The sequence below is a fragment of the Pristis pectinata genome, chromosome 3 (assembly GCF_009764475.1).
Source record: "Pristis pectinata isolate sPriPec2 chromosome 3, sPriPec2.1.pri, whole genome shotgun sequence".
Taxonomy (NCBI): domain Eukaryota; kingdom Metazoa; phylum Chordata; class Chondrichthyes; order Rhinopristiformes; family Pristidae; genus Pristis; species Pristis pectinata.
The window spans coordinates 129740364-129766442 of NC_067407.1; the positions used below are offsets into that span (position 1 = coordinate 129740364).

The 26079-nt window shown below is 43.8% G+C and overlaps 1 protein-coding gene across 3 annotated transcripts in view; it reads right to left on the reverse strand.

Annotated features, from left to right (window-relative positions):
• The window catches only part of LOC127568436 (inactive phospholipase D5-like), an 88766-nt gene that overhangs the window by 24413 nt on the left and 38274 nt on the right, over positions 1–26079 (reverse strand). Inside the window, exons 6-9 of one of the 3 annotated variants that reach the window (XM_052012161.1) lie at positions 25439–25636; positions 22841–22980; positions 8510–8675; positions 521–617 (exon numbers count right to left, since the gene is read on the reverse strand). In XM_052012161.1, coding sequence (XP_051868121.1) covers positions 521–617; positions 8510–8675; positions 22841–22980; positions 25439–25636 — 601 coding nt within the window. Of the gene's footprint in view, positions 1–520; positions 618–8509; positions 8676–20444; positions 21078–22840; positions 22981–25438; positions 25637–26079 lie in introns of those variants that run through there. The other 2 variants (XM_052012163.1, XM_052012162.1) reach the window with 2 other exon arrangements.

The window sequence follows — 26079 nt, forward strand, 5'->3', positions numbered from 1 at the left end:
AGCCTTGATCTTACTGAAGGATGAAGCAGGTGCAAGGGCTGAACAGCCTTCTCCTGCTTCTATTTCTTATGTCCTTTTATTCCAGAACAAAGAGTACAAACTGCTTCCACTACCGTGTTGCATGCAGAGTGCTATTAATTGTGGAACAATCTCTAGATGCATCTTTGTTTGAGAGGACGTGAAGCAATTTTACAGGATGGAATAGTAGACTTTTGAAGGTTAGAGGTAATAAGTTTGGGTTAGTTGAGGAGAGGGTGATTTTGAAAGGAAATCAGTTACCCATCAGTTGATTTGGAGGATTTCAAACTGTCTAAATTACAGATCCTAGCCTGGAAAAAGGCAGATGCCTCTGCTGTCATTGGCAACCCCTTACTTTACATGGGAGGCTGTCCACAAAATGTATGCATCCTTAACCCAAGCTTGTGGAGGCATCTCTCCTCAAACATCACCAAGTTAGCTCTTGCTTATTAATCAGAGCTATCTGTAGTCCCCACAGAAAAGGTATCAACTGCTCACTTACTGATATATGATGCCTTGTCCGTCACCATGTACTTGTTGCGATTAACGCTGGAGAATATGACCTCTTCCCCTTCGGAAGGCGGAACTACAAAATATTTCTGAAAGGGGTGAGCATAGAACAAAACCTTGAATGAGCCAACAAACGAAGCAAATTCTTCCATATCTTTGCAACTCAAGAAAGGAAATTAAGATAATGTAGTCTGCCTAAGTACCAGCAACAGAATATTTATCAGGTCATTTTTCATGCCCTTTATGAAAAGTTTTTTAAAATAATATTCTAAAAATTGCTGCATTATGGTAGATGGCACAGCAAATAATTCACACAAATGCTCATTATTCACTCGTGAACCTTCTCCTGCCAGGCAATCAGTGAAGTATTTAAATGATGTTGTAGATTGCACAGCTATGTTGAAAAATGATTCCACTTTGTCATTAGGAAAAGCAAGGTTATGAAAAAGCAATTGGATGCTTCAAACTTCACATCTCTTGTACCTGAGCTCCTCATCGCAGTTCAAGTCTAACGCTAAAGCTTCAATGATTTTTTCTCCTCTACTAACTGCATGACAATCACGCTAATAGTTGGATCTTCCATGGAGATTCTCCTGTTCTCCCACCATATCATCAGTAACCTTGGGAGAAGTAGAATAAGTGGAGAAAAATTCTACTTCTGCCAAAGTTACAACCTCATGTAATTTCTCCTGTTGACATGAGCAACATTACATCTGACATCTGTTGTGAACTGATTTCAACTTTTCAGCTAAGGTGGGAGGCACACTTGTGTTAAAATTATCTTTCATCATTTTGTTGAAAAGAGACAAAGCAGCATCCAGGGTCCATGCCAGATGTAAGTGTTAGTGCCCAGAAACTCTGCCCTGGCTGATGGAGCTAAAAGCTTGTTGCACTTGGCTTCCAAAATCCATAGAACAGGGAAAGTACAGTGGAGGAACAGGCCCTTCAGCCCACCATGTCTGTGCCAACCAAGATGCCAATCTAACTAACCCCATCTGCCTGCACATGGTCTATATCCTCTATTCCTTGCCTGCTCATCTGTCCGTCTAAATGCCTCTTAAACATTGCTATTGTACCTGCTTCCATCACTACCCTGACAGCCCATTCCAGGCACCTACCACTCTCTGTGTAAAAAAGCTTTCCTTCCACATCTCCTTTAAAACTTTCCACCCTAGAAAAAAAAAGACCCTGAACATCTACCCTATCTATGCCCCTCAATTTCCATCAGGTGTTTCCCTAGCCTCTGATGCTCCAGCAAAAACAATCCAAGTTCGTCAATCTCTCCTTACGCGTAATACTCTCCAGTCCAGACAATATCCCGGTGAACCTCTTCTGCACCCTCTCCAAAGCTTCCACATCCTTCCTGTAATGCAACGACCAGAACTGCACACGATACTCCAAATGTGGCCCAACCAAAGTTTTATACAGCTGCAACATGACTTTCCATACAGTTCCCCAACCAGTAAAGACAAGCATGTCGTATGCTATCTTTACCACCCCATCCACTTGAATTGTCACTTTCAGGGAGCTACGGACATGCACCCCAAGATCCATCTGTACATCAATGCTCCTAATGGTATAACACCAATTTACTGGATACCTTCCTACTTTGATGTGAAGCCTGATTTGATAACCCTCCTCACTATCCACAACTCCACCAATTTTCATGTCTTCTGCAAATTTACTAATCAGACCACCTACATTTTATCCATATCATTTATATATTCACAAACAACAGAGCACTGAACCTTGTGGAACACCACTGGTCAGACCTCCAGTCAGAGTAACGCTCCTTTGGTATCCAACTTACCAACACTTCTGGACTAGCCTACCATGAAGGACCTTGTCAAATGCTTTACTAAAGTCCATGTAGACGGCATCCACTGCCCTAGCCTCATCAGTCATCATCGTCACCTCCTCATATTTGTGACACAGGCCCTCCTGCATACAAAGCCATGCTTACCATCCCTAACAAGTCCACGCCTTTCCAAACGTGAGTAAATCTTGTCCCTTCTCTAATAATCTCTCTATCACTGACGTAAGGCTCACAAGCCGGTAGTATCCTGGTTTGTCCCTGTTGCCCTTCTTAAACAAAGAAAAAATATTGGCTATTCTTCAGTCTTCTGGGATGTTGATCTCTGTCTCAGCAATCTTCCTCACCTCCCTCAGTCACTTGGGATAGATTCTGTCAGGCCCTGGGGTCTTATCCACCTTAATGTTTTTCATTACACACATCTCCTTCTTCTTAATGTCGACATGCTCAGAATGTTAACACACCCTTCCCTAATCTCTCCATCATTCATGTCCTATTCCTTGGTGAATACTGATGCATAGTACTCATTAAGGACCTCCTCCACTTGCTCTGACTCCACGCATAAATTCCCTCCTTTGTTCTTGAGTGAACCTAACCTTTCCCTAGCTATATTCTTGCTCCTAATATACATAAAAAATGCCATGGGATTCTCATTAATCCTACTTGCAAGAACATTTCACGACCCGTTTTAGCCCTCCTAATTCCTTGTTTAAGTTCTTTCCTGCTTCCTTTATATTCTTCAAGGGCCTTGTCTGACTTCAGCTTCCTCAAGTGTACATATGTTTCCTTTTTGACTAAACTTACAATATCTCTTGTCATCCAAGGTTTCTGAACCTTTCCATCCTTATCTTTCATCCTTGCAGGAACATGCTGGTCCTGAACACTAACCAGTTGGCCTTTAAAAGACTCCCACACAGAGTCATTGATTTATACAGCATTGAAACAGGCCCTACAGCCCAACTCATCTGTACCAAAAAAGGTGCCTTCTGAGCTGGTCCCATTTGCCTGCATTTGGCCCACATTCCTCTGAACCTTTCCTATACTGTACCTATCCAACTGTCTTTTAAACCGTAATTGTACCTGCCTCTACCATTTTCCATATAACCACCACCCTCTGTGTGAAGAAATAGCCCCTCAGGTCCCCTTAAATCTTTCCCCTCTCACCTCAAATCTATGCCCTCTAGTGTTAGAGTCCCCTACCCTGGGAAAAGGACTGAGACCATCCACCTTATCTATGCCCCTTATGATTTTATAAACCCCTATAACGTCAACCCTCAGCCTCCTTTGCTCCAGGGAAAACAATCTCAGCCTTTGGCATGAAGGCAGTCCTGGTCAATATTAGGGAAGTTAAAATCACCACAACAACAACCCTGTTATCTTTACATCTTTCCATAATCTGCCTGTATATCTGGTCCTTTAGCTCCTGCTGGCTATTGGGAGGCCTGTTGTATAACCCCAACCACTGTGACTACAACTTCCTTATTCCTGAGTTCAACCCACATGGTCTCACTGGATGAGCTCTCCAAGATGTCACCCTGTTGAAATCATTGAACTTTGTAAGTGTAATACGCTGAGCTCACATGACTACTAAGTTCATTTAGCATCCTGACCAGGGATGAATTTCTACACAAAAATCTCTTGCAGATGCACATAAAAAAATTGGATAGTGCCAAGTCTAATGCTGATTCAAAGTCATTACCCAAAGCTGAATGTCAAGAAATAAAGTTAGTGGCTTAATTCCATTCTGTGCGGAGTTGCTTAATTATTAGGAGCCACAGATAGAGGGACAGAGGGTGAAATAGAATACATCCAATACATTTAGAGCAGGTATATTGCACAAATGATAAAGAAAGCAGACTTTAATAATATGATCTCATCCCATTTTAGTAAGAAAGTTACTGGATTTTTGTCAGATGATCCCAAATGCTTTAAAGCCAGTGCCATAATCTTGAAGAGTACTCATGACTGGTAAAGTAGGGAAAGACAGTGGGAGATTTGTACACCGCAATTTTTACAAGCAATGAAATCACAGTCAGTTAATTTATTTTCATTCAAAGCATTAAGACCATCTTTAGGCCCGAACTCTCTTACTGTTTTTAAATAACACCACAGGTATCCTTTAAATCCATTTGAGAAGGCAGAGCAGGCTTTGGCTTAAAACCTCATAAAAATGGCACCTCCAGCTGTGTAGCATTCAGTAGTACAGCACAGAGCCTGGATTATGAGCTCAAGGCTTCAAGAGTAGGCCTTTATCTTGCAGCCTTCTTTCTCAAAGTCAGAGTGTTATCAATGATCAAAGGGTGAGGCTTGGAGTTATTTTTATGAATCTTTAATGAGATCATCCAAATCTTTCCATGGCAGAATTACAATCAAAAGAAAAGATTCCATTTTCCCCTCGTAATAAAACTTAACAAGAAAATCTTCTGGAAAGATTTTAGACAAGGAGAGCATGACATCATTAATGGACAGTGTGAGTTTATAGGAATCAGTTGCACCTCAATTATAACTGCGAATATACCAGTAAATTTGCGGCAGAGAGTTTTCAATTTGCTGTCCTGGCAAATGGCCATTTTTAGATCTCATTTCCAAATTATTTTATTACAGTTTCATGAGGCCGAGGTCATGTTTACAACTTTCTCGAGGTAACCAATTAATAACCGTGATTTCATGTGGTAACACATTAGCAAGCTTTTAATATTAGAATCATCCCCTTTATAAAATAGCTCAGCTGTGGCATTGAGTAACGCAGGTTAATGCAGTCATTTGGAGGTGGGGTGGTTGTGGGGGAGGGTGTCTGCACATATTTTTCTGGTTAGAGATAACAAAATGGGAATAACATGGTCAATCCACAGAAAAAATGGAGACAGTGTTGATTTTTCCAAATGGAGGTAATACATATTTCTCTGAAACAAGAATCTTCTGGGATACAGTACGAGTCATTCAAAGGATGGCATATTGTAAGTGAATATGCCTGGGGGAGGAGAGTGGGGGAGACCGATCACCTGGATTCACTGTCGTTTTTCATTTAAATTTACTCCCTAATTACCCCTAAACTGAGCAACTTGCTAGGCCATTTCAGAATCAACCACACTGTCTGAAGTCCTCTGGAAGCCACACTAGGTAAGGATGGCAGATTTCTTTCTTCAGACTTTGGTGAACCCAATGATTTAATTACCTGAGTGGAAATTCACTGGCTGCTGAAATCTCCAGACCTCTGGGATGCTTGTCCAGGAACTTAACCCCTGGTACCCACATTGAGAGTGATTGCCATAGTTGGTTAATAACTCCATCGTCATATAATGCAAATCCCAAAAGGGACTTTGGTCTTTTTCTGTTTATCTGTTGCTAGGTGCATCTCTGGATGTACTACACATGGAACATATAACAGTAGAGCACAGGAACAGGCCCACGATGTCTGTGGCGAGCATGATGCCGAATTAAGCTAATCCTTTTTGCCTGCACATGATCCATATCCCTCCATTCCCTGCATATTCATGTTCCTATCTAAAAGCCCCTTGAAGACCACTATCACATCTGCTACCACTACCACCCCTGGCAGTGCATTCCAGGCACCTATCACACTCTGTGTAAAAAAACTTGCCCAGTACATCCCCTTTAAACTTTCCCCCCTCACCTTAAAGCTAGGCCCTATAGTATTTGTCCACATAACTCTTATGACTTTCCATTACTGTAAACAGACCATCCATAATCCATTGAAGATTATAACTCCGTCCAATATCATACTCACTTTGCATTAATTATGCCACACTGGCCCCTAATTTTCTCTCCTCTCTTTTAGTGGAGGATTACTGCTGTACTTGGCCCCTTTTGTGGGTAGATGCCTCCATGCCACCTATTTGTTGATAGTGCTTCCCACTCATAGATCATTCAGACTCCATTAATTAGATCCATTCAGTGCATTGGGAAACTGGTCCTTCAGTCCAGATAACCACATCCCCATCCACCCCCCACCACGGTGTAAGGATCTTCTGACCTTTATTTAGTCCTCATTGAAAGATCAGTTCCACTTGGTTAACTCAACATTACTCTTCTATCACTCTAACTATATTTTGGCAAAGATGTAAAACAGGTATCTGTTTCACTAGCAACACAGAGTGCTGAAGGAACTCAGCAGGTCTGGCAGCATTCGTGGTGGGAAATGGACAGTCTCCACAGATGCTGTCTGACCTGCTGTGTTCCTCCAGCGATTTGTATGTTACTCCAGACTCCAGCATCTTGTGTCTCCATCTCTTTAATTAGCACCTACTTAACACTGGGCACGACATGTTAAAACTACTTATTCCCCATCCTCACCACATTGGGGTCGATTTTTATCTGAAATATCAAACCTTGCTTGGATGGAAAACCAGGAAACCAAGATGATTGGATTCCATACACAAAATAAATGTTGGCTGAGCACCATTTCCATTGGCATTGTGGTTATATAATTAGATTATTAATCCAGGGGTTTGGAGAAATGAAGGAGATTAAAAATTCAATTGTCAATAATTTTGAGGACAATTGAATTAATTAGTAAATTAAGTAGTCTAGAACTGAAATAATGAAACTACTGGATTGCTGTTTAAAAAAATCTGGTTCATTAATCTCCGTCTTCAGGGAAAGAAATCTGCTGACCTTAATGGATCTGGCCTATGTGTGCATCTCAAGAGCAAATGTTAAGTGACTGACTCTTGACTGCCTTCTGAAATGGCCTAACAAGCCACAAACAATGTGCTGGAAGAACTCAGTAGATCAAGCAGCATCTGTGGGAGGAAAGGAATTGTCAACGTTTTGGGTCGGAAACCTGCATCAGGATTGAGAGTGGAGAGGGGAGATGGCCGGTATAAAGAGGAGAGGGGGAGTGGCGAGAAAGGAGTCCGAGGTGATTAGTGGGCTGAGGAGGGGTGTAAGATGACAGGCAGGTGGTGCCAGGTAGGAGAGGGGAGCGGGGGTGGAGTTGGGAGGCAGTGACAGGTGAATGTTAGATGGAGGCAGACAAAGATTGAGAGAGGAAAAAGGGGAAAGACAGATGGAGCGGGGCAGGGGGACGGGAGTGTGAAGATAGGAGACAGCCGCTGGAGGGAGATAAGCAGGAACACAAAGCACTACCAGTGCTGGACTCTTGTGTCCATTGGCTGAGCAAGCCACTCAGTTGAAGGGGTAGTTAGGGATGGGCAATGAGTGCTGAGCTTGGAAGCAATGCCAACATTCCACAAATGAGCAATGACGCATAGTACCGCAGCAGGTAGTGCTGCTGCCTCACAGCTCCAGCAGCCCAGCTTCAATCCTGACCTCGGCAGCCGTCTGTGTGGAGTTTGCACGATCACCTTTAATCACATGGATATCCCCCAGATGCTCTCAGTTCCTCCCACAGCCTTTTTCCCAGGGCAGGGGAGTCTAAGACAAGAGGGCATAGGCTTAAGTCAAGAGAGGAAAGGGGCCCCGAGGGGCAAGTTTTTCCCACACGGAGGGTGGTGAGTATCTGGAATGAGCTGCCAGAGGAAGTGAGAGAGGAGGGTATAATTACAAAGCTTAGAAGACATTTGGACAGGTTCAATGGTAGGAAAGGTTCAGAGGGATATGGTAGGTTAATTGGCTGCTGTAAATTGTCCCTAGTGTACAGGAGGGTGATGGGAAAATTAGGGTGGAGCTGATAGAAATATAAGACAGGAACAAACAAAATGCTGGAGGAACTCAACAGGTCAGGCAGCATCTGTGGAGGGACATGGACAGTTGACACTTCGGGTTGAAACCCTTCATGGGAGTTCCTCCAGCATTTTGTTTGTTGCTCTAGTTTCCACCCTGTGCAGTGTCTTATGTCAACATATAAAGGAGAATAGGTTACAGGTGAAATAAAGTAGGGGAATGGGATTGGCAGGATGACTCAGAAAACCAGCAATAGACTCTGTGGGCTGAACTGCCTCCTTCTTTGTCATGAGAAACATGATTCAGTTCCTTAAACTGAGTAAAATATCCCAAAGCAATCATTTGGTGCTAAACCAACAAGGAATTTTAGGACTCGTGACCAAGTGCCTGGTCAAAGTTTGAAGAAAGCAGAATCTGCGGAGCCAAGGATCGAGGCAGTTGAAGGGATGGTTGTTGGTTGTGGAGCGCTAAAAATTAGGCATGCTCGAGGGAACAAGAACTGGTGCTGCTGGCTGCACTCACCACGTCAAAGCTGCAGTTGATGGGCTCAATGCAGAACATTTTGAGGGACCACAGAAAGTTGAGCATAGGTGCGTATGTTTCCTTCCAGCAGCTGACCAAGAGTCGCACCTTCACATTGCGTAGAAAGAGAGCTTCCCGCAGCTCCTTTTCTATCGTAGGCCAGTACCTGAAACAAACACAATTATTGCTTTCCCCAGGTGGAACAAATGCAGTCTATTGGCTGCGGTGAGCTTGGTTCCCGGCTTTAGTCAACAGCTCACCTGGTGCGCTATGGGGGTGGTGATTTCAACAGGTTAACCAATGGACTTTATGAAACTCTGAGCTGCACCCAATAGCAATTGAGATCAAAATATTGCCTCCATCCAGTCGTAATGGACTTATTCTTTATCATAGAGACCTACAGCACAGAAACAGGCCCTTCGGTCCAACTCGTCCATGCCAACCAAGGTGCCTGCCTGAGTTAGTTCTCTTGGCCTGTGTTTGGCCCATATCCCTCTAAACCTTTCCTATCCATGAACCTGTTCAAATGCCCTTTAAACACTGTAACTGTAACCGTCTCTACCACTTCCTCTGGCAGCTCATAGTCACCACCTTCTGTGTGAAAAAATTGCTCTTCAGGTTCCCTCTAAATCTTTCCCTTCTCACATTAAACCTATGTCCTCTACCCTGGGAAAAACACTGTGACCATCCACCTTATCTATTTCCCTCATGATTTTATAAGCCCCCATAAGGTCACCCCTCAACCTTCTTGGCTCCAGGGGAAATAATCCCAGCCTATCCAGTCTTATAAGGGAAGCCCTCTAGTTCTGGCAATATTCCAGTGAATCTTTTCCCCATCCTCTCAATCACATCCTTCTTGCAATATAGTGACCAAAATTGCTCACAAATCCCCCAAGTGTGGTCTGACCGACGTCTTGTACAGCTATAACATGACATCCCAACTCTTGTACTCAACGCCCTGCCTGATGAGAGGCTGTGGACCAAGAGTTGAGAAGTGAAAGTAACCGCGACTGCTCCAAAATGGCCTGCTGTGCTATAAATTTCAATGTTCTAAGTGTGTGAATGAGCTGCCTATTTCCATGCTGGAAAGGACAGGCTCTCAATGATGAACAAAGTCCTGTGTCAGGCTGCTGCCTGATTCCTCTGCGATGTTAAACACAGGCATTCAGCCAGGGTCCTCAATGCTACAAGCATTGCATTGTGTGTACTTGCAGCTTCCTTCTGTCAACTGCCCCAGGGAAGTGCTCATCTTGAGTAGTCTCACCTCCCCCGTGCGTTACTCTCTGCCTTTGCTCTGGCAGCAAGTCACTTGTGTCCGGTGTTGCACCATGCACCAGTCCTAGTCAGGGCCGTCTTTTAAAACACATACAGTATATTGCCAGCATCTGACCTTGTGGCTGTGAGTGAACAGCATAGTGACACTGCTAGTAGACTTGCTGTCTCAGAGCGCCAGCTACCTGGGTTTGATCCCAACCGTGCTGCCCGCATGGAGTTTGCACGTTCTCCCGATGGCCCCATGAGTTTCCTCTTGGCACTCCAGTTTCCTTTCAAACCTCAAAGACATGCATGTCCAAAGGTTAATTGGTTGCTGTAAGTTGCCCCTAGTGTATAGGTAAGTGGCCGAATCTGGGGGATATTGATATAAATGTGGCAAGAGTAAAATGGGATTGTGTGACTGGATGCTCGATGGTCAATGTGGACTCGGCAGACCACAGAGTCGTAGAGGACAACAGCACAGAAGCAAGCCCTTCAGCCCATCTAGTCCATACTGACCTGATCCTCAGCCTAGTCCCATCTACCTTCACCTGGACCATATCCTGCCAAACCCCTCCCATCCATGGACCTATCCAAACTTCTCTTAAACGTTACAACTGAATGCACATCTACCACTTCTGCTGGCAATGCGTTCCACACTCACACCACCCTCTGAGTGAAGAATTTTCCCTTCAGATTCCTCTTAAATATTTCACCTAAACCTACATCCTTTAGTTCCAGTCTCACCCAACCTAAGGGGAAAAGCCTGCATGCATTCACCCAATCTATACCCCTCATAATTTTGTATACCTCCATAAGATCTCCCCTCATTCTCCTGTGCTCTAAGGAATAAAGTCCAAACCTATTCAACCTTTCCCTATAACCCAGGTCCTCAAATCCCACAACAGCCTTGTAAATTTTCTCAGCACACTTTCAAGCTTATTGGTATCTTTCCTGTAGGTAGGTGACCAGAACTGCATACAATACTCCAAATTCTGCCTCACCAATGTCTTGTACAATTTCAACATAACATCCCAACTCCTGTACTCAGTGCCCTGATTTATGAAGGCCAAAGTGCTAAAAGCTCTCTTTATGACCCTATCTACCTGTGATGCCACTTTCGAGGAACTATGGATCAGTATTCCCAGGTCCCTTTGTTCTACTGCACACCTCAGAGCCCTACCATTCACTGTGTAAGTCTTATCCTGGTTTGTCCTCCCAAGGTGCGACACCTCACACTTGTCTGCATTAGATTCCATCTGCCATTTTTCAGCCCATTTTCCTAGCTGGTCAAGATCACACTGCAAACTTTTATAGCTTTCCTCGTTGTCCTCTAAGCCCCCAATCCTGGTGTCATCTGTAAATTCGCTGAGCCAATTTACCACACTATCATCTAAATCATTAATATAGATGATAAACAACAACGGACCCAGCACCGATCCCTGTGGCACACCGCTAGTCACAGGCTTCCAGTCAGAGAGACAACCATCTGCTACCAGTGTCTGGCTTCTCCCACTAAGCCAATGTTGAATCCAATTGGCTACTTCATCTTGAATGCCAAGTGATTTAACCTTCTGGAGCAGACTCCCATGTGGGACTTCGTCAAAGGCCTTTCAAAAGCCCATGTAGACAATCTCCACTGCCTTTCTTTCATCACCCTTCTTGGTAACCTCCTCGAAGAACTCTATTAGATTGGTTAGACATGACCTACCACGCACAAAGCCATGTTGACTATCCCTAATCAGGTCCTGTCTATCCAAATACTTATATATCCTGTCCCTTGGAATACCTTCCAATAATTTACCCAAGACTGATGTCAGGCTCACTGGCCCATAATTTCGTGGCTTATTCTTAGAACCTTTCTTGAACATTAGCTATCCTCCAGTCCTCTGGCACCTCACCTGTAGCTAAGGGTGTTTTAAGTATCTCTGCCAGGGCCCCTGCAATTTCTGCACCAGCTCCCACAAGGTCCAAGGGAACACCTCGTCAGGCCCTGGGGACTTAACTACCTTAATTCACCTCAAGACAGCAAGCACCTCCTCTTCCATAATCCAGATATGGTCCATGACCTCACAACTCTTTAGTCTCAGTTCTGCAGTCTCTGTCTATCTCCAGAGTAAATACGAATGCAAAAAATTCATTTAAGATCTCCCCCATCTCTTTTGGCTCCATGCATAGATGTCCACACTGATCTTCAAGAGGACCAATTTTGTCCCTTGCTTCCCTTTTGCTCTTAATATAGCTATAGAAATCCTTGGGATTCTCTTTCACCTTGTCTGCCAGAGCAACCTCATGTCCTCTTTTTGCCCTCCTGATTTCTCTCTTAAGTCTTGCATTTCTTATACTCCTCAAGTGCCTCATTTGATCCTAACTGTCTATACCTAATATGCACCAATTTCTTTTTCTTTACCAGGGACTCAATATCCCTTGATAACCAAGGTTCCCCTAACCTGTTAGCCTTGCCTTTTATTCTAACAAGAAGATACAGAGTCTGTACTCTCAATATTTCACTTTTGAAAGCCTCCCACTTACCAAGCATCTCTTTGCCAGAAAACAGCTTATCCCAATCCACATATGCCAGATCCCTTCTGATGCCGTCAAAGTTGGCCTTACTCCAATTTAGAATCTCAACTCGAGGACTAGTCCTATCCTTCTCCATAATTACCTTGAAACTTCTTATCTTCTTATAATTATCTTGAGTCCTCTTTGGACTCTGTCTTTACCTCTCGTTGTCTTGGTGTAGCAGCCAGCATAATCAAAGACCCCACCCACCCAGGACATTCTCTCTTCTCTCCTCTTCCATTGGGTAGAAGATACAGGAGCCTGAGGGCACGTACCACCAGACTTAAGGACAGCTTCTACCCCACTGTGATAAGACTATTGAACGGTTCCCTTATACAATGAGATGGACTATGACTTCACGATCTACCTTGTTGTGACCTTGCGCCTTATTGCACTGCACTTTCTCTGTAGCTGTGACACTTTACTCTGTACTGTTATTGTTTTTACCTGTACTACATCAATGGCCTCTGTACCAACTCAAGGTAACTGCACTGTGTAATGATTGACCTGTATGATCGGTTTGTGAGACAAGCTTTTCTACGTACCTCAGTACAAGTGACAATAATAAACCAATACCAATACCAAACTAATGGAATTATGATTACTAGATCCAGAGTGTTCCCCTACACACACTTCTGTCACCTGCCCTATCTCATTCTCTAAGAGGGAACCAAAGGGCCTGTTTCTATGACTCATGGCTATGAGTGACAAATACTTTCTCATCATCACACATCCTGCTGTTGCTGACCTTCTTCATCAGGCTGCACCTCTTGGGTTCCTGAAATGGGAAAAGGCACAGGGATAAGATGGCGGTGTGGGGAGTGGGGAATAGTAGGTGGCGGCTGCTCACTCCAACTGGAGCTTGTAGGACACAAGGCAGTGGGGGAATGAGGTGGAGCCAGGACACCATGGTCTTTGATGGTTTCGACCCCACCTCTGAACACACAATAACCGTCAGTCACCTTTACTACAAGGGGTTTAAGACACACGGTCACAGGCACTTCCTCTCGAGGCAGCTCTCAGTTCCTCCAGTTGGGCAGCACCTTGAAGGAGGTGGGTCAGTGAGTGTTGTGCAAGTGTCTCTGGGTACCAGGGCTAAATAACCAGCAATGTGTGCAAACTGTGTGCTGTGCAAGTGAGACTGCAGCAATGCACTGTGTGCAAGGGCGAGACGCAGCATACAAATCCTACTGAAAAGTCCTATGTGACGGATTTATCTGATGAACTGAGCAAAGTCTGAGACTGGTAGTGTAATTGATAGGATGTGACACTTGAAGATGCATTCAGTGACCTGAACAATTTTACCAGGTGACTGAACTTCTTGCTGCTCTGCTCCTGAGTGCTACACTCCTGACATTTACCTCCAAGGCCAGTTGTTCAGTGTCTTTGAACACAGGTCTGGTTGGCCTCCTGACTCCCTGTGGGAACAGGACGTCTCTACCCCTTCCCACTTCCATTACCAAAAGGGTGAAGTGCAGCGTCTGAGAACTTTGGAACTTGCTCTTTTGCATTCCTGATACTATTTCCAGGTCAGCTTCAATGACAAAATCCGCGCCAGCCATAATGCACCTCCCCTTTAAGAAGGAAGCTTTCAGAGGTAGACTTTCACTGGTGCTACCCACCAGACTGACCCACTACTGAAGCAGTCTGCCAGGGACTAGTGCAGTTAGCCTTGTCTGGACTCTGCCATCATTCCAATCAGCAAGACATTGAAGCCAGCACTTTGACCCACATACACTGAAAGGGTGAAATTAATTGGAATTGGTTTATTATTGTCACTTGTACCGAGGTACAGTGAAAAACTCGGCTTGCATACCGTTCATACAGATCAATTCATTACACAGTGCATTGAGGTAGTACAGGGTAAAAACAATAACAGAGTACAGAGTAAAGTGTCACAGCTACAGGGAAGTGCATTGCAGGTAGACAATAAGGTGCAAGGTCAAACAAGATAGATTGTGAGGTCAAGAGTCCATCTCATTGTATAAGGGAACCATTCAATAGTCTTATCACCGTGGGATAGAAGCTGTCCTTGAGCCTGGTGGTATGTGCCCTCAGGCTCCTGTATCTTTGCCTGATGGAAGAGCAGAGAAGAGAGAATGACCTGGGTGAGTGGGGTCTTTGATTATGTTGGCTGCTTCACCAAGACAGCGAGAGGTATAGACAGAGTCCATGGAGGGGAGGCAGGTTTCCATGATGTGCTGGGATGTCCACAACTCTCTGCAGTTTCTTGCGGTCCTGGGCAAGCAGTTGCCATACCAAGCCATGATGCATCCAGATAGGATGCTTTCTACGGTGCATCAATAAAAGTTGGTGAGTATCAAAGGGGACATGCCAAATTTCTTTAGCCTCCTGAGGAAGTAGAGGCACTGGTGAGCTTTCTTGGCTGTGGCGTCTATGTAGTTGGACCAGGACAGGCTATTGGTGATGTTCACTCCAAGGAACTTGAAGTTCTCAACCCTCTCAACCTCAGCACCACTGATGTACACAGGTGCCTGTACACCACCCCCTTTCCTGAAGTCAATAATCCTAATGTAGCCCCAAACAAGCCTCAGTCAAACAGCAAGAATCAACCAGTGCTCAAGAAATCCTCATTAAGAGAGGCCTGTACACTGGACGGTGCTGCGCATTCACTGCATTCATACTTGAAGTGGCTACAGATGGATCAGGTATGTTGCTTGGTGTGTGTTTCATTTTTGTTGCCTTGAAGAGGTGGGGTTGGGGGTTAGAGGAGAGGGGAGTGAGATCAGGAGAGGGGAAGCCATGCTCTTAACTTGTTGGCTTTTATCTTTTACTGCCAATGACATTCAGAGGGACTGGCTGCCCTGCCCCAAAAAACAAAGTTAGTCAACTGCCTGGATCGTCCAGACGTTCACACCAACACTTGTGTGCTGCAAGTCACTTGCTGTTGTAGCCATAATAAGCCAACAAGTCCTGGGGTGATGAAATGCTCCACAAATGCAAACACAGTCAATGTGGTGGAATATAACACTAGTGTCACTGACACTGGTTTCCTGCCCAGTGGATTGGGCTACAATTACTCCAATCAATTCTGCTGTGTTCTCCAGCACCACCGTACTAGAGAGATGAGGGAGGGGTGGGGAAGAAGACGGAGAGCCCCAAGTTCAAACCTTTTTGAGAACATGCTTAGTTCTACTCTTGTTTTTTTTATATATATACTTCAATGAAGGGAGGAAAGGGAGTGGGCCAAAGGTGGATAAACAGCATCACAGGTAGGTCGGGTGGTGAAGAAGGCATTTGGCACGCTGGCCTTCATCAGTCAGGGCACTGATTATAGGAGCTGTAGTTGTATAAGACGTTAGTGAGGCTGCACTTGGAGTATTGTGTACAGTTTTGGTCACCCTGTTATAGGAAAGATGTTAGTAAACTAGGAGTGCAGAAAAGATTTACCAAGATGTTGCCTGGATTTGGGGGCCTGAGTTACAAGGAGAGGTTGTGTAGACTGGGACTTTATTCCTGAAACGTAGGAGATTGAGGGGTGACCTGATAGAGGTATATAAGATCATGAGGGGCATAGACAGGGTGAAAGCAGTCTTTTACCCAGGGAGGGGTTGCTGAAAACAAGAGGGCATAGGTTTAAGATTAGAAGTGAGAGATTTAAAAGGGACATCAGGGGCAGCAAAGGGTGGTGCGTATTTGGAACGAGCTGCCAGAAATAATGGTTGAGGTGGGCACATTAGCAACATTTAAAAGCCATCGAGATAAGTACATGGATAGGAGAGGTTTAGAGGGCTATGGGCCAAACGCAGGCAGGTGGGACTAGCTCGCTGGGCAACACAGTCAGCATGGACCAGTTGGACCAAAGGGCCTGTTTCCATGCTGTATGACTCTATGATATAAAAACAACAAACTGATGTAGTTTTCATACAGGAATGTTAGGGAATAGCAAAAGTCCGGGCAGTATTCTTTTGCATTATTTATTTGCTGGCATAGGTACTTAAACTATTAATGCCCACTATACTTATAAAGTACATTAGGGTGTGTTTTACCATGTAGTTTTGCTGTGACACTTATGAAGCATTAGTATTTATAGCACAGGAAAGTGCTCTTCAGAACAACAAGGAAGGATGTTCACAGGAGAAACAAAGGACTGCAGATGCTGGAATCTAGATGGAAAACACGATGATGCTGGAGGAACTCAGCAGGCCGGGCAGCATCTGTGGAGGTCAATGTTCTGGGTCAGGACCCTTGAGGAGTCAATGTTTCGGGTCAGGACCCTTCTTCAGGAGTCAACATTTTGTTGACTGCCTGCTTTTCTCCACGGATGCTGCCTGACCTGCTGAATTCCTCCAGCATCATTGTGTTTTTCATCAAGGATGCTCACTGACAGTTTTTATACTTCCATGCTGAAAAAAGTGAGTGAAACGTAGGAAGTGTAATAGCAGAATCCATCACAGAATCCACCCAGCCAGGGATTTAAAACAGTTTGGGATGGAGCTCAGCAGGTAATGGGCAATTAAAAGTGAGGACTCACTCAGAGCAGGATCCCACACCATCAGTATTCTTGAGGCCACAATTGACTAGAAGCTTAATTAACAAGAACATAAATTCAGTGGCAATAAAAGTGGTCCAGAGGCTGGGTACTCAGCACCCACTAGATTTCCCAATGCTTTTCCATCATGACAAGGCACAAGTCGGGAGCACAATGGAATATACTCCATTAATCTGGATGAGTGCAACTTCAACAACATTCAAGCAGCTCAACACCATCCATGGGCAAAAGAGCCCACTTAATCAACTATCTCTTGATTCAAGTACATGGTTCCCTAAAAGTGGTGTCACAGGTAGATAGGGTGGTGAAGGTGGCTTTTGCACGCTGGTCTTCATCAGTCAGGACACTGAGTATATAAGTTGGGAGGATGTGTTGCAGTTGTACGAGCCGTTGGTGAGGCCACATTTGGAGTATTCTGTTCAGTTTTGGTCACCCTGCTATAGGAAAGATGCCACTGAGCTGGAAGGAATATTGTGAAGATTTACGAGGATGTTGCTGGGACTTGAGGGACTGAGTTATGGAGAGAAGTTGAGCAGGTTGGGATTTTTTTCACTGGAGCATAGGAAAATGAGGGGCGATCTTATAGAGGTGTATGAGGGGGTTAGGTCAAAGTGCACAGTCTTTTTCCCAGAGTTGGGAAATCAAGAACTAGAGGGCATATGTTCAAGGCAAGAGGGGAGAAATTTATTAGGAACCCGAGGGGCAACTTTTTCACCCAGAAGGTGGTCAGTAATGTGGAATGAGCTGCCAGAGGAAGTGGTTGAGGTAGGTACATTAACAATATTTAAAAAGGTACTTGGACAGTACATGGATGGGAAAGGTTTAGAGGGAAACGGGCCAAACGTGGGCAAATGGGACTAGCTTAGGTAGGAATCTTGGTCAGCATGGACCAGTTGGGCTGAAGGGCCTGTTTCCGTGCTGTATAACCCTATGGCTCCTTTCCATTCACTCCCTCACCATAGCTGTAGTGTATTCCAGCTACAAGGCATAGTGAGACAACTCAGCAAAATGTCACTGACAGCGGATGCAGATTAGTTTATTGTCATATACACCATGGTGCAATGAAATTCATTGCTCACTTGAAGCTGATAGAGTAAACAGTTTACGTGATAATAAATATGACAATAAATACAGTGACGAACACAAAAACAAGGGAATGATGCGAGGTGTAGTAGTGCAAATTTTAGTAGTGCAATAAGAAATGCCAATGTGACAATAATGGAAGTGGGTAGGATTTAGGATTCGAGAGCATGGCAGCACCACCAGAAAGGGGATGTGAAAGAGGTGATTGGTTCAGAATTCTGATCGCAGTGGGGATGAAGCTGTTCCTGAGTCTGGTCATCCGGGTTCTCAAGCTCTTCCCAAACCTTTGACCTCCATTACCCAGAAAGGTGAGGGCAGCAACTGCATCAGAATTTTATCACCTGCAGCTTTCTCTCCAAGTTTCATGACATTGTGATTTCCAAATATAAAACTTCTCTTGGTCTAAATCTAGCATTTCCTCCCTATTAACACTATGGCAGTACTTTCACCAGTGTGAAAATTATCTATTTTTAAATGTTGGTTGAGGGTTAAGTACTGGCCAGGACTCTGGGGAGGATGACCCTGCTCTTCAAAATAGTGCCAGAGTTAGTCAGAGTTACACAACATGAAAACAGGCCCTTCAGCCCTACTTGTCCATGCCGACCAAGGTACCTACCCGAGCTGGTCCCATTTGCCTGTGTTTGGCCCATATCCCTCTAAACCTTTTTCTATCCATGTACCTGTCCAAATGTTTTTTTAAATGTTGTAATTGTAACCACCTCTACCATTTCCTCGAGCAGTTCGTTCCACATGTCAATCATCCTCTGTGTGTAAAAACTCGCCCCTCAGGTTCTCTTTAAATCTTCCCCCCTCACCTTAAAGCTATGCCCTCTAGTTTTAGACTCCCCTCCCCTGAGAAAAAAACTCTTGTATGCTTGCCTGAGAGGCCTTGATTTAACCAAAGAGAGCATGCCCTCAAGACTGCACTGAAGTGTCAGCCTGGATAGTTGAACCCTCCACCTTCTGACCCAGGTGAGAGTGCCAACCACTGACCCACAACTGATGATGGACACTCAGACTTTCCAGATGCCTAAATTTTTTTCTTACACATCCAGGAGGAGCCAATCTGCTTGACAAGACTAGCTACAGTTTTCCCTGATGCAGACTTCCTAACCCTCTCTCTCAGAAACATCTTCCTCTGGAAATCAATGGATTGCCTAATATCCCTGCTGAAAATCTGAAATAATTGGAAACACGTAGCAGGTCAAGCAGCACCTGTGAAAGGATCTTGCCCTACTCAGTATCCCTCAATTCCTTTAACAGTCAGATGAAGGGCCTTTGACCTGACGTATTAACTGTTTTCTTTCCGCAGATGCTCCATGGGTGACTATTCCCAGTATTTTCCATTTTTATTTTTGTTTGAACCTTCTTTCCAATTAAGAAAAGTCAGGAAGTGAACTGGCAACTTTTGAAGAACATATGAAGTAGGAAGAGGAGAGGACCACTTGGCTTCTCAAGCCTGTCCCAGTACTCAACAAGATCATGGCTGCGTATCTGCCTCAAAAGCACATTCCAGCTTCATCCCATATTCCTTGATCCCTTTGATATCCAGAAACCTCTGTTTTGAATGTAATTGATGACTGAGCCTCCACAGCCCTTCAGAATACAGAATTCTAATTCTAGGTTTCTCAACCAAGGGAAACGTCCTCCCCATACCTACCCTGCTGAGCTTCCTAAGAATTTTCTACATTTCAATATCACCACTCATTCTCCTAAAGGAGACCTAGAACCCAAGCCTACCCAATCTCTCCTCACATGCCAGGCATACCTTCCTGGGTGAATTATTGCTGCACTCCCTCTGTAACAAGGATATCCTTGGCTAGAAAAGGAAAACAAAATTGTCCATAATACTTCAGATGTGGTCTCCAAGCAGAGCACACCAGGTCCAACATTTAACATTGCTACAGCTTCCTCCTACCTCAAGTTGACTCACAATTGAACAGAAAAAGGCTATTCAGCCCATTGTGCCTGTGCTATCTTTTTTCCCATCTATCTTCACCATATTTCCTTTAAGCAGATTCTATCCCACTGTTATAAGACTCTTGAACGGACCTCTTGTACATTAAAGATGAACTCATGTTCTCACAATCTACCTCGTCATGGCCCTTGCACCTTATTGTCTACCTGCACTGCACTCTCTCTGTAACTGTAACGCTATAATCTGCATTATGTTATTGCTCTTCCCTTATACTACCTCAAAGTTCTTATGTTTTGAGATGATCTGTAAGAATGGCTTTTAAAACTAAGCTTTTCACTGCATCTCGGTACATGTGACAATAATAACCTCATAAAAATAGCAATACACCAGCTTTGTGATCTTCAGTTCTTCAATAACAATTCTTTATGGTCTGAACATTTGTGATTAGATTTACGTAAACTAGTCTGTGCACAAATCTAATCCCAGTATTCAGAACTGTACATACATGTAAAGCCATGCTCTGGATTATATCCAGATCCAATCCCAGCACAAGAGGCTGTAAGTAAATCTCATCCTATCATCTGTAGGAGTATATAAATCTAATTACACACACAGGGTGAAAAAAAACTAATCCCAGTACATGGGGCTGACAACAAATCTAATTGCAATTCACAAATCAAATAACAGTGCATCAAGCTGTACACAAAGCAAATCCAAACACACTGGCTGGACACTAATCCAATGATACAGCACAGGTATTAACCCTAATTATCAACTCAATTTCCCTTTTTTCTTTCTTCCAGTAGTATCACTACAGCAAGTTCAAGAACTGATATAGTGGTGGTCTGGATCAATACTTTGTACAAAGTAATCAGAACTTCCTCTGATGCTGAATGATTAAGTTTTTACCAGGTGTGATCTCACTCTTAAATGAATGCAACATCTTTTTATTTAATGAGAATCAAACCATTCAGGTTGTAGAAAATTTTCCATTGAATTTTATGGTCAAGCAGGCACGGTAGTGTAGTGGTTAGCGTAATGCTTTACAGCGCCAGCGACCCTGGCTCAAATCCGGCCACTGTCTGTAAGGAGTTTTTATGTTCTCCACGCGTCTGTGTGGGTTTCCTCCGGGTGCTCTTGTTTCCTCCCACATTCCAAAGACGTACAGGTTAGGAAGTCGTGGGCATGCTATTTTGGCACCGGAAACGTGGCGACACTTGTGGGCTGCCCGCAGAACACTACGCAAAAAGATGTATTTCACTGTGTGTTTCGACGTACATGTGACTAATAAAGATCTTATCTTATCTTATGATTATTCACTTCTCATGGTGGAGAGCAAAGTCTGGGACCAGTTTATCATGGAGACATGACCTGACTGCACACTGCGGTCAATGCATTATCATTGATGAAACTAGGCTTCAACTGGGTCTCAGCATTCTGCGAGAAATCTGAAAACCAACTTTAAAAATGACCAATATTCAATATTTTTATATGATATAGATCCCTTTTCAATAATCTTTGAATTTAGAGGAGCAGCATTGATGACATAATAATGGTTTTTGTTCATCGAGAAATATCAGTCCAGTTTTTTTACTTTTGAAATTTTTTTTAGTTTGTTTCGTTTTATTACTTACAATTTTTTTTTCAATTTGGTTTTTTTTTAATATAATAAATCTTTCTCTTTCTCCTTTTGATTTTTTTTGTAATATATTCATTTACCAAGAAACCATGGGGCCTAGAATATATTTTTTATTCTTTATGACTATATATGTCATGATTGTCCTCCCGATCTCTTTGTATTACGTGTATAATTACCGATGTTATATGTATTAATCTGTATTAATTTGAAAATTAATAAAAAGATTGAAAAAGAAAAAAAATGACCAATAGTATACATCAGAGATATGGACCGAAGATTCCAATGTCAATGTCACAAATCCTTCCAAAACTGGAAAACAACCTTACAATGACTTTCTAAGTAGCTTTGATTAGCGATTAAGTAATTGAACTTTTATTTTGATGTTCTGTATGCAGCCATCATTATGAGAATGAATTTGTTTACAATATCATGGAGCATCTACAAGTCATTTCAGAGCTGCCAAGTGCATAAATTGCATTGATTTGTTGTGCCTGGAATATAAACGGATCTGGATTCATCTTGCCAAGTTTCTGAAATGCAGTTGGTGCATAATGGTAGTAAAAGATATAATGCATTTGTGTTAGATTCACCACAATCAGTTTTTAAAGTAAGTTGTGTTTAGTTCACCAATCCCCACTCAACCTACTTCCTCTACCCCTCTTATGAAGAAATTACCTGACACTGGGGTTTGCCTATAGAATGCCATCACATCACCCAAGTGCCTATCCTTTCACATGTGACCAGCAACAGACTATTTAACTACCAAGTTCAATGTCTATAGAGTCACACTCTTGCACAGAATGGGCCAGGAGTTCAGACTCTGCTTCAGTTCTGCATTTTCTTCCTCGGTTTGGCATTTGATGTCCATCACCAAGGACCATCATCACCCGGGACATGCCCTCTTCACATTACTACCATCGGGGAGGAGGTACAGAGGCCTGAAGACCCGCACTCAATGATTTAGGAACAGCTTCTTCTCCTCCATCATCAGATTTCTGAACAGTCCATGAACACTACTTCATTATTCCTTTTTTTTTTCTACTATTTATTCTGTAATTTATAGCAACTTTTATGTTTTTGCACTCTACCACTTCCACCAAACAACAAATTTCATGACATACAAGTCAGTGATAATAAACCTGATACTGATTCAAACACTCTTTAATTGCACCAGTCTCTAATTCATCACCAATTACAAATTAAACTCAGAACCTCATGACTTTGGTACCAGTGCAGGCAATCTACAGAATATTACCAAAGCCAAATGCAAATTTATAAAGAGTATGCAATTTCCAAAAATATAGTATGTTACCAACTGTAAATTATATAAATTAGCATTGAAAGCAAGCAAGACTTACTAACCTCTGAGCATTGGTGTTGTTGATGAGAGGCAGAAAATCCATGACAGCTACATGTATAAATCTCCTAGCACTGGCAATAACACTGAGAACAGCATCAATGTCTATGGTGCGACCATTGGGGCACAGGAGTTTAGGAGAAGTCTATTGGGAAAGAAAGTGTGATTTAGTTGGTGTAAAGTAAGGTTGCATCAGACTGCCAAATGCTGATTGTCACTTTGTCTAGCTTTCATTCTTTTATCTCAATTTAGCCCAAAGCTTGTAATAGTATGCTGAAATTAGCAATTGGTCACCAGCCCCAAGTATGAGCAAAACTATTGAATGCCATGTTTACTCACCTCTGTGCACTTGGGTTCACTTTGGAGGCAAGTACTGTCTTTGGCTAATAGTCTCACACCTGTCTAGCATGGTGACCAAGTTTGAACTACTAGCCCCAGAGTTCCAGGTCAAGAGACTCATGTCTTTTGTCAACAGTTAAAACGTAAGCCGTGCCTGGAAGGATGTCTAGAATACCATCCATTCACTATGGCAGTGTTCATCTTCTCATTCACATTCAGTAGTTCTCCTCGAAGGCTACACTCAGTCACAACTTCTTATATAAACTTTGACTTGGCATACTTTGGGTGGTGAAGGACTGGCCTATATTGGAAGATGCCTGTCTCAGTCCCTGGTCCGTGTGGAATTAGGAGCACCAGCAATAAACGGAGTTACAATTAGGCTGAACTAGAGTGACGACTGCTATTCCATTTGCTGCTTCTGATTTGCTGACAACAGCAGTGTCAATGTGAAGACAGGAGTAAGGTGATGCCAGCCAAAGTTAAGGTGCCTGTTGACACTTGTGGTTTATAGTCAAATGTAATAAATAGCACAAGGTTGGTAGTGACCAGGAAATAAAGGTTGAAGGGCAAGAAGGAAAAGCAGCAATTGAAGCAGCATCCAATATGCTCAGGCAGGCATTTCCAAATGTATGGAGCAGGACACTCCCAACCACAGCTCACACCTCTGACCTTGCAACGTTCAGGGAATCTACCTGAAGTGGGATTGCCCAGGCCTGTGTGCTCCAGGCAGGATCTGTCAACCTTTGAACAAGTGTTACTGAAAAAACCCTCATCAGGTCTCTTTCATCTAGGATCCCTTGGATCTCCCCCTTTGCCATCGATGATACCATGGGTGTCTTTAATCATCAACGGTCTCTCACTAAGTTGAACATCATATGCTTCCTACCCAGCTTGCTCTTTCCGATGTCCGGAACAGAAAAGCCTGCTCAAAGAAATGTCGAGAAACCGTACAAATCACCTTGCCTAAGAACTTGCCCCCATTCAGCCAAACTATCTAAAATGGTTAGTGACTGGAGGGCCAGAATGGAGAGTGACAGCCTCACCCCTTGGAGAGGGCGGTGGGGGGGAGAGAGAGGTGCAGGGGTTGCGAGAGGGAGGAGTTGCGAGAGGGAGGGGTGGCGAGGGGGTGATAGGTGGATAGATGGGGAGAAAGTGAGATATATGTATATATAGAGAGAGAGAGAGAGAGAGAGAGAGTGAGAGAGAGAGAGAGAGAAAGAAACAAAAAGAGAGAAAGATACAAGAGAAGATGAATGAAGGAAGGAAATTTGGAGAGGGTATGGAAGCAGGGGGAACAAAAAAAGAAGGGGCGAAGGAAGGGCTGATAATGAGTATGAGAGGTAGGTGTGGTCATGGATGTGGCGAGAGGGTGAGTAGATGTGTGTCTCTCTCTGTCAGTCCATGTACGTGTGTGTACATTAATTCCTCCCCAGCAGAGTCTCCAAACAACCCCCTTGGACTCATCTGCCACTGGACCAAATCTCAACCTACCAAGGTCGTGCAGAAGACAGTGCACAACAGGCACCCCGCTTTCAAAAAACTCACCCACAGGCATCTTCTGCTGACTGAGGTGTGTGGAGGAACAATGAATGGGAGGTTTCCCCAGTGGCAAGTCCACTTCAGTCTGTGATTGGCTCTGCAAGACAGAGCAGGGTTGGGGTTTGGGGCTTCCTCTGTATCGGTCAGTACTGCCCAACACAGTGAACAAGAAAACCTGAGAAACAAAGGACTGCAGATTCTGGAATCTGGATGAAAAACAGGATGATGCTGGAGGAACTGAGCAGGTCAGGCAGCATCCGTGGAGAAAAGCAGGTGGTCAACATTTTGTGCCAGGACCTTCCTTCAGGACTGAAAATAGGAAAAGGGGAAGTCCAATATATAGGAGGGAAAAGCAGAGCAGTGATAGGTGGACAAAAGAGGGGAGGCGGGGTGGGCACAGGGTGGTGATAGGTAGATGCAGGTAAGAGATAGTGATAGTCAGGTGCGGGGGAGGAGGGGAGAGCAGATCCACTGGGTTTTTTGTTTCTTTTCCTATCTTCAGTCCTCAAGAAGGGTCCTGACCCGAAACGTTGACCACCTGCTTTTCTCCACGGATGCTGCCTGGCCTGCTGAGTTCCTCCAGCATTGTCATGTTGAACAAGAAAACCTGAATTCCAACAATAATCCAGCTGCATTCAATGTCGAATGCTTATAGTGCTCAATGAGTGGTCCCACAAATGGTTTGGATGGTCTGCCATAATAAGAAACACTAAAGCTCTACTTACAGCCAGGTAGACCTCAGCTTCAGCCTCGTTCAGCTGTAACTTGAGAGGCGTATGCTTACTGGAGATGGCGAACAGTTTCTTTGACCAGATTTTGGGCACTGAGTCTCGGTACTCCAGCTGCCAATACACTGAGAACACCTTGTGCAGATCCAGAGCCAGGCAGCTACAGTTGTACACGACAATACCCAGCTCTTTCATCTGTGGACACGAAGTGACATCTGCTTAATCCAAACAAGGAAATTTCAGTGTTGCCCTCGCTCACACACACCCCAACAACTGGAAACAACATGATGACACAGACTATTTCAAAGTGAAATGGAAAGCCTCCAGCCTGTGTAGTGTGGCAGCTTTGCCTCAACCACAGACATTCACACGCCACTCACATGCACCAAGACTTTCAGGAGAAAATTGACTATGTTGCTATACAACTAGAATTTTTAGAAATTTACAAGAAAGCATGGATTCGTAAACAGGAAGGGGCAAAGGTTCATTGTCATCGTGGAGTACACCTGGATATCCAGAACACAAGCCATGTTGGACAAAAGCAACATTAAAAGTAATGCAGTTTTTATCCTTTAGGGTAGAGTGACATGTTGGCTTTATCACTGAATGGTCACCCAGGCGCCAGGACCAAGAATCCC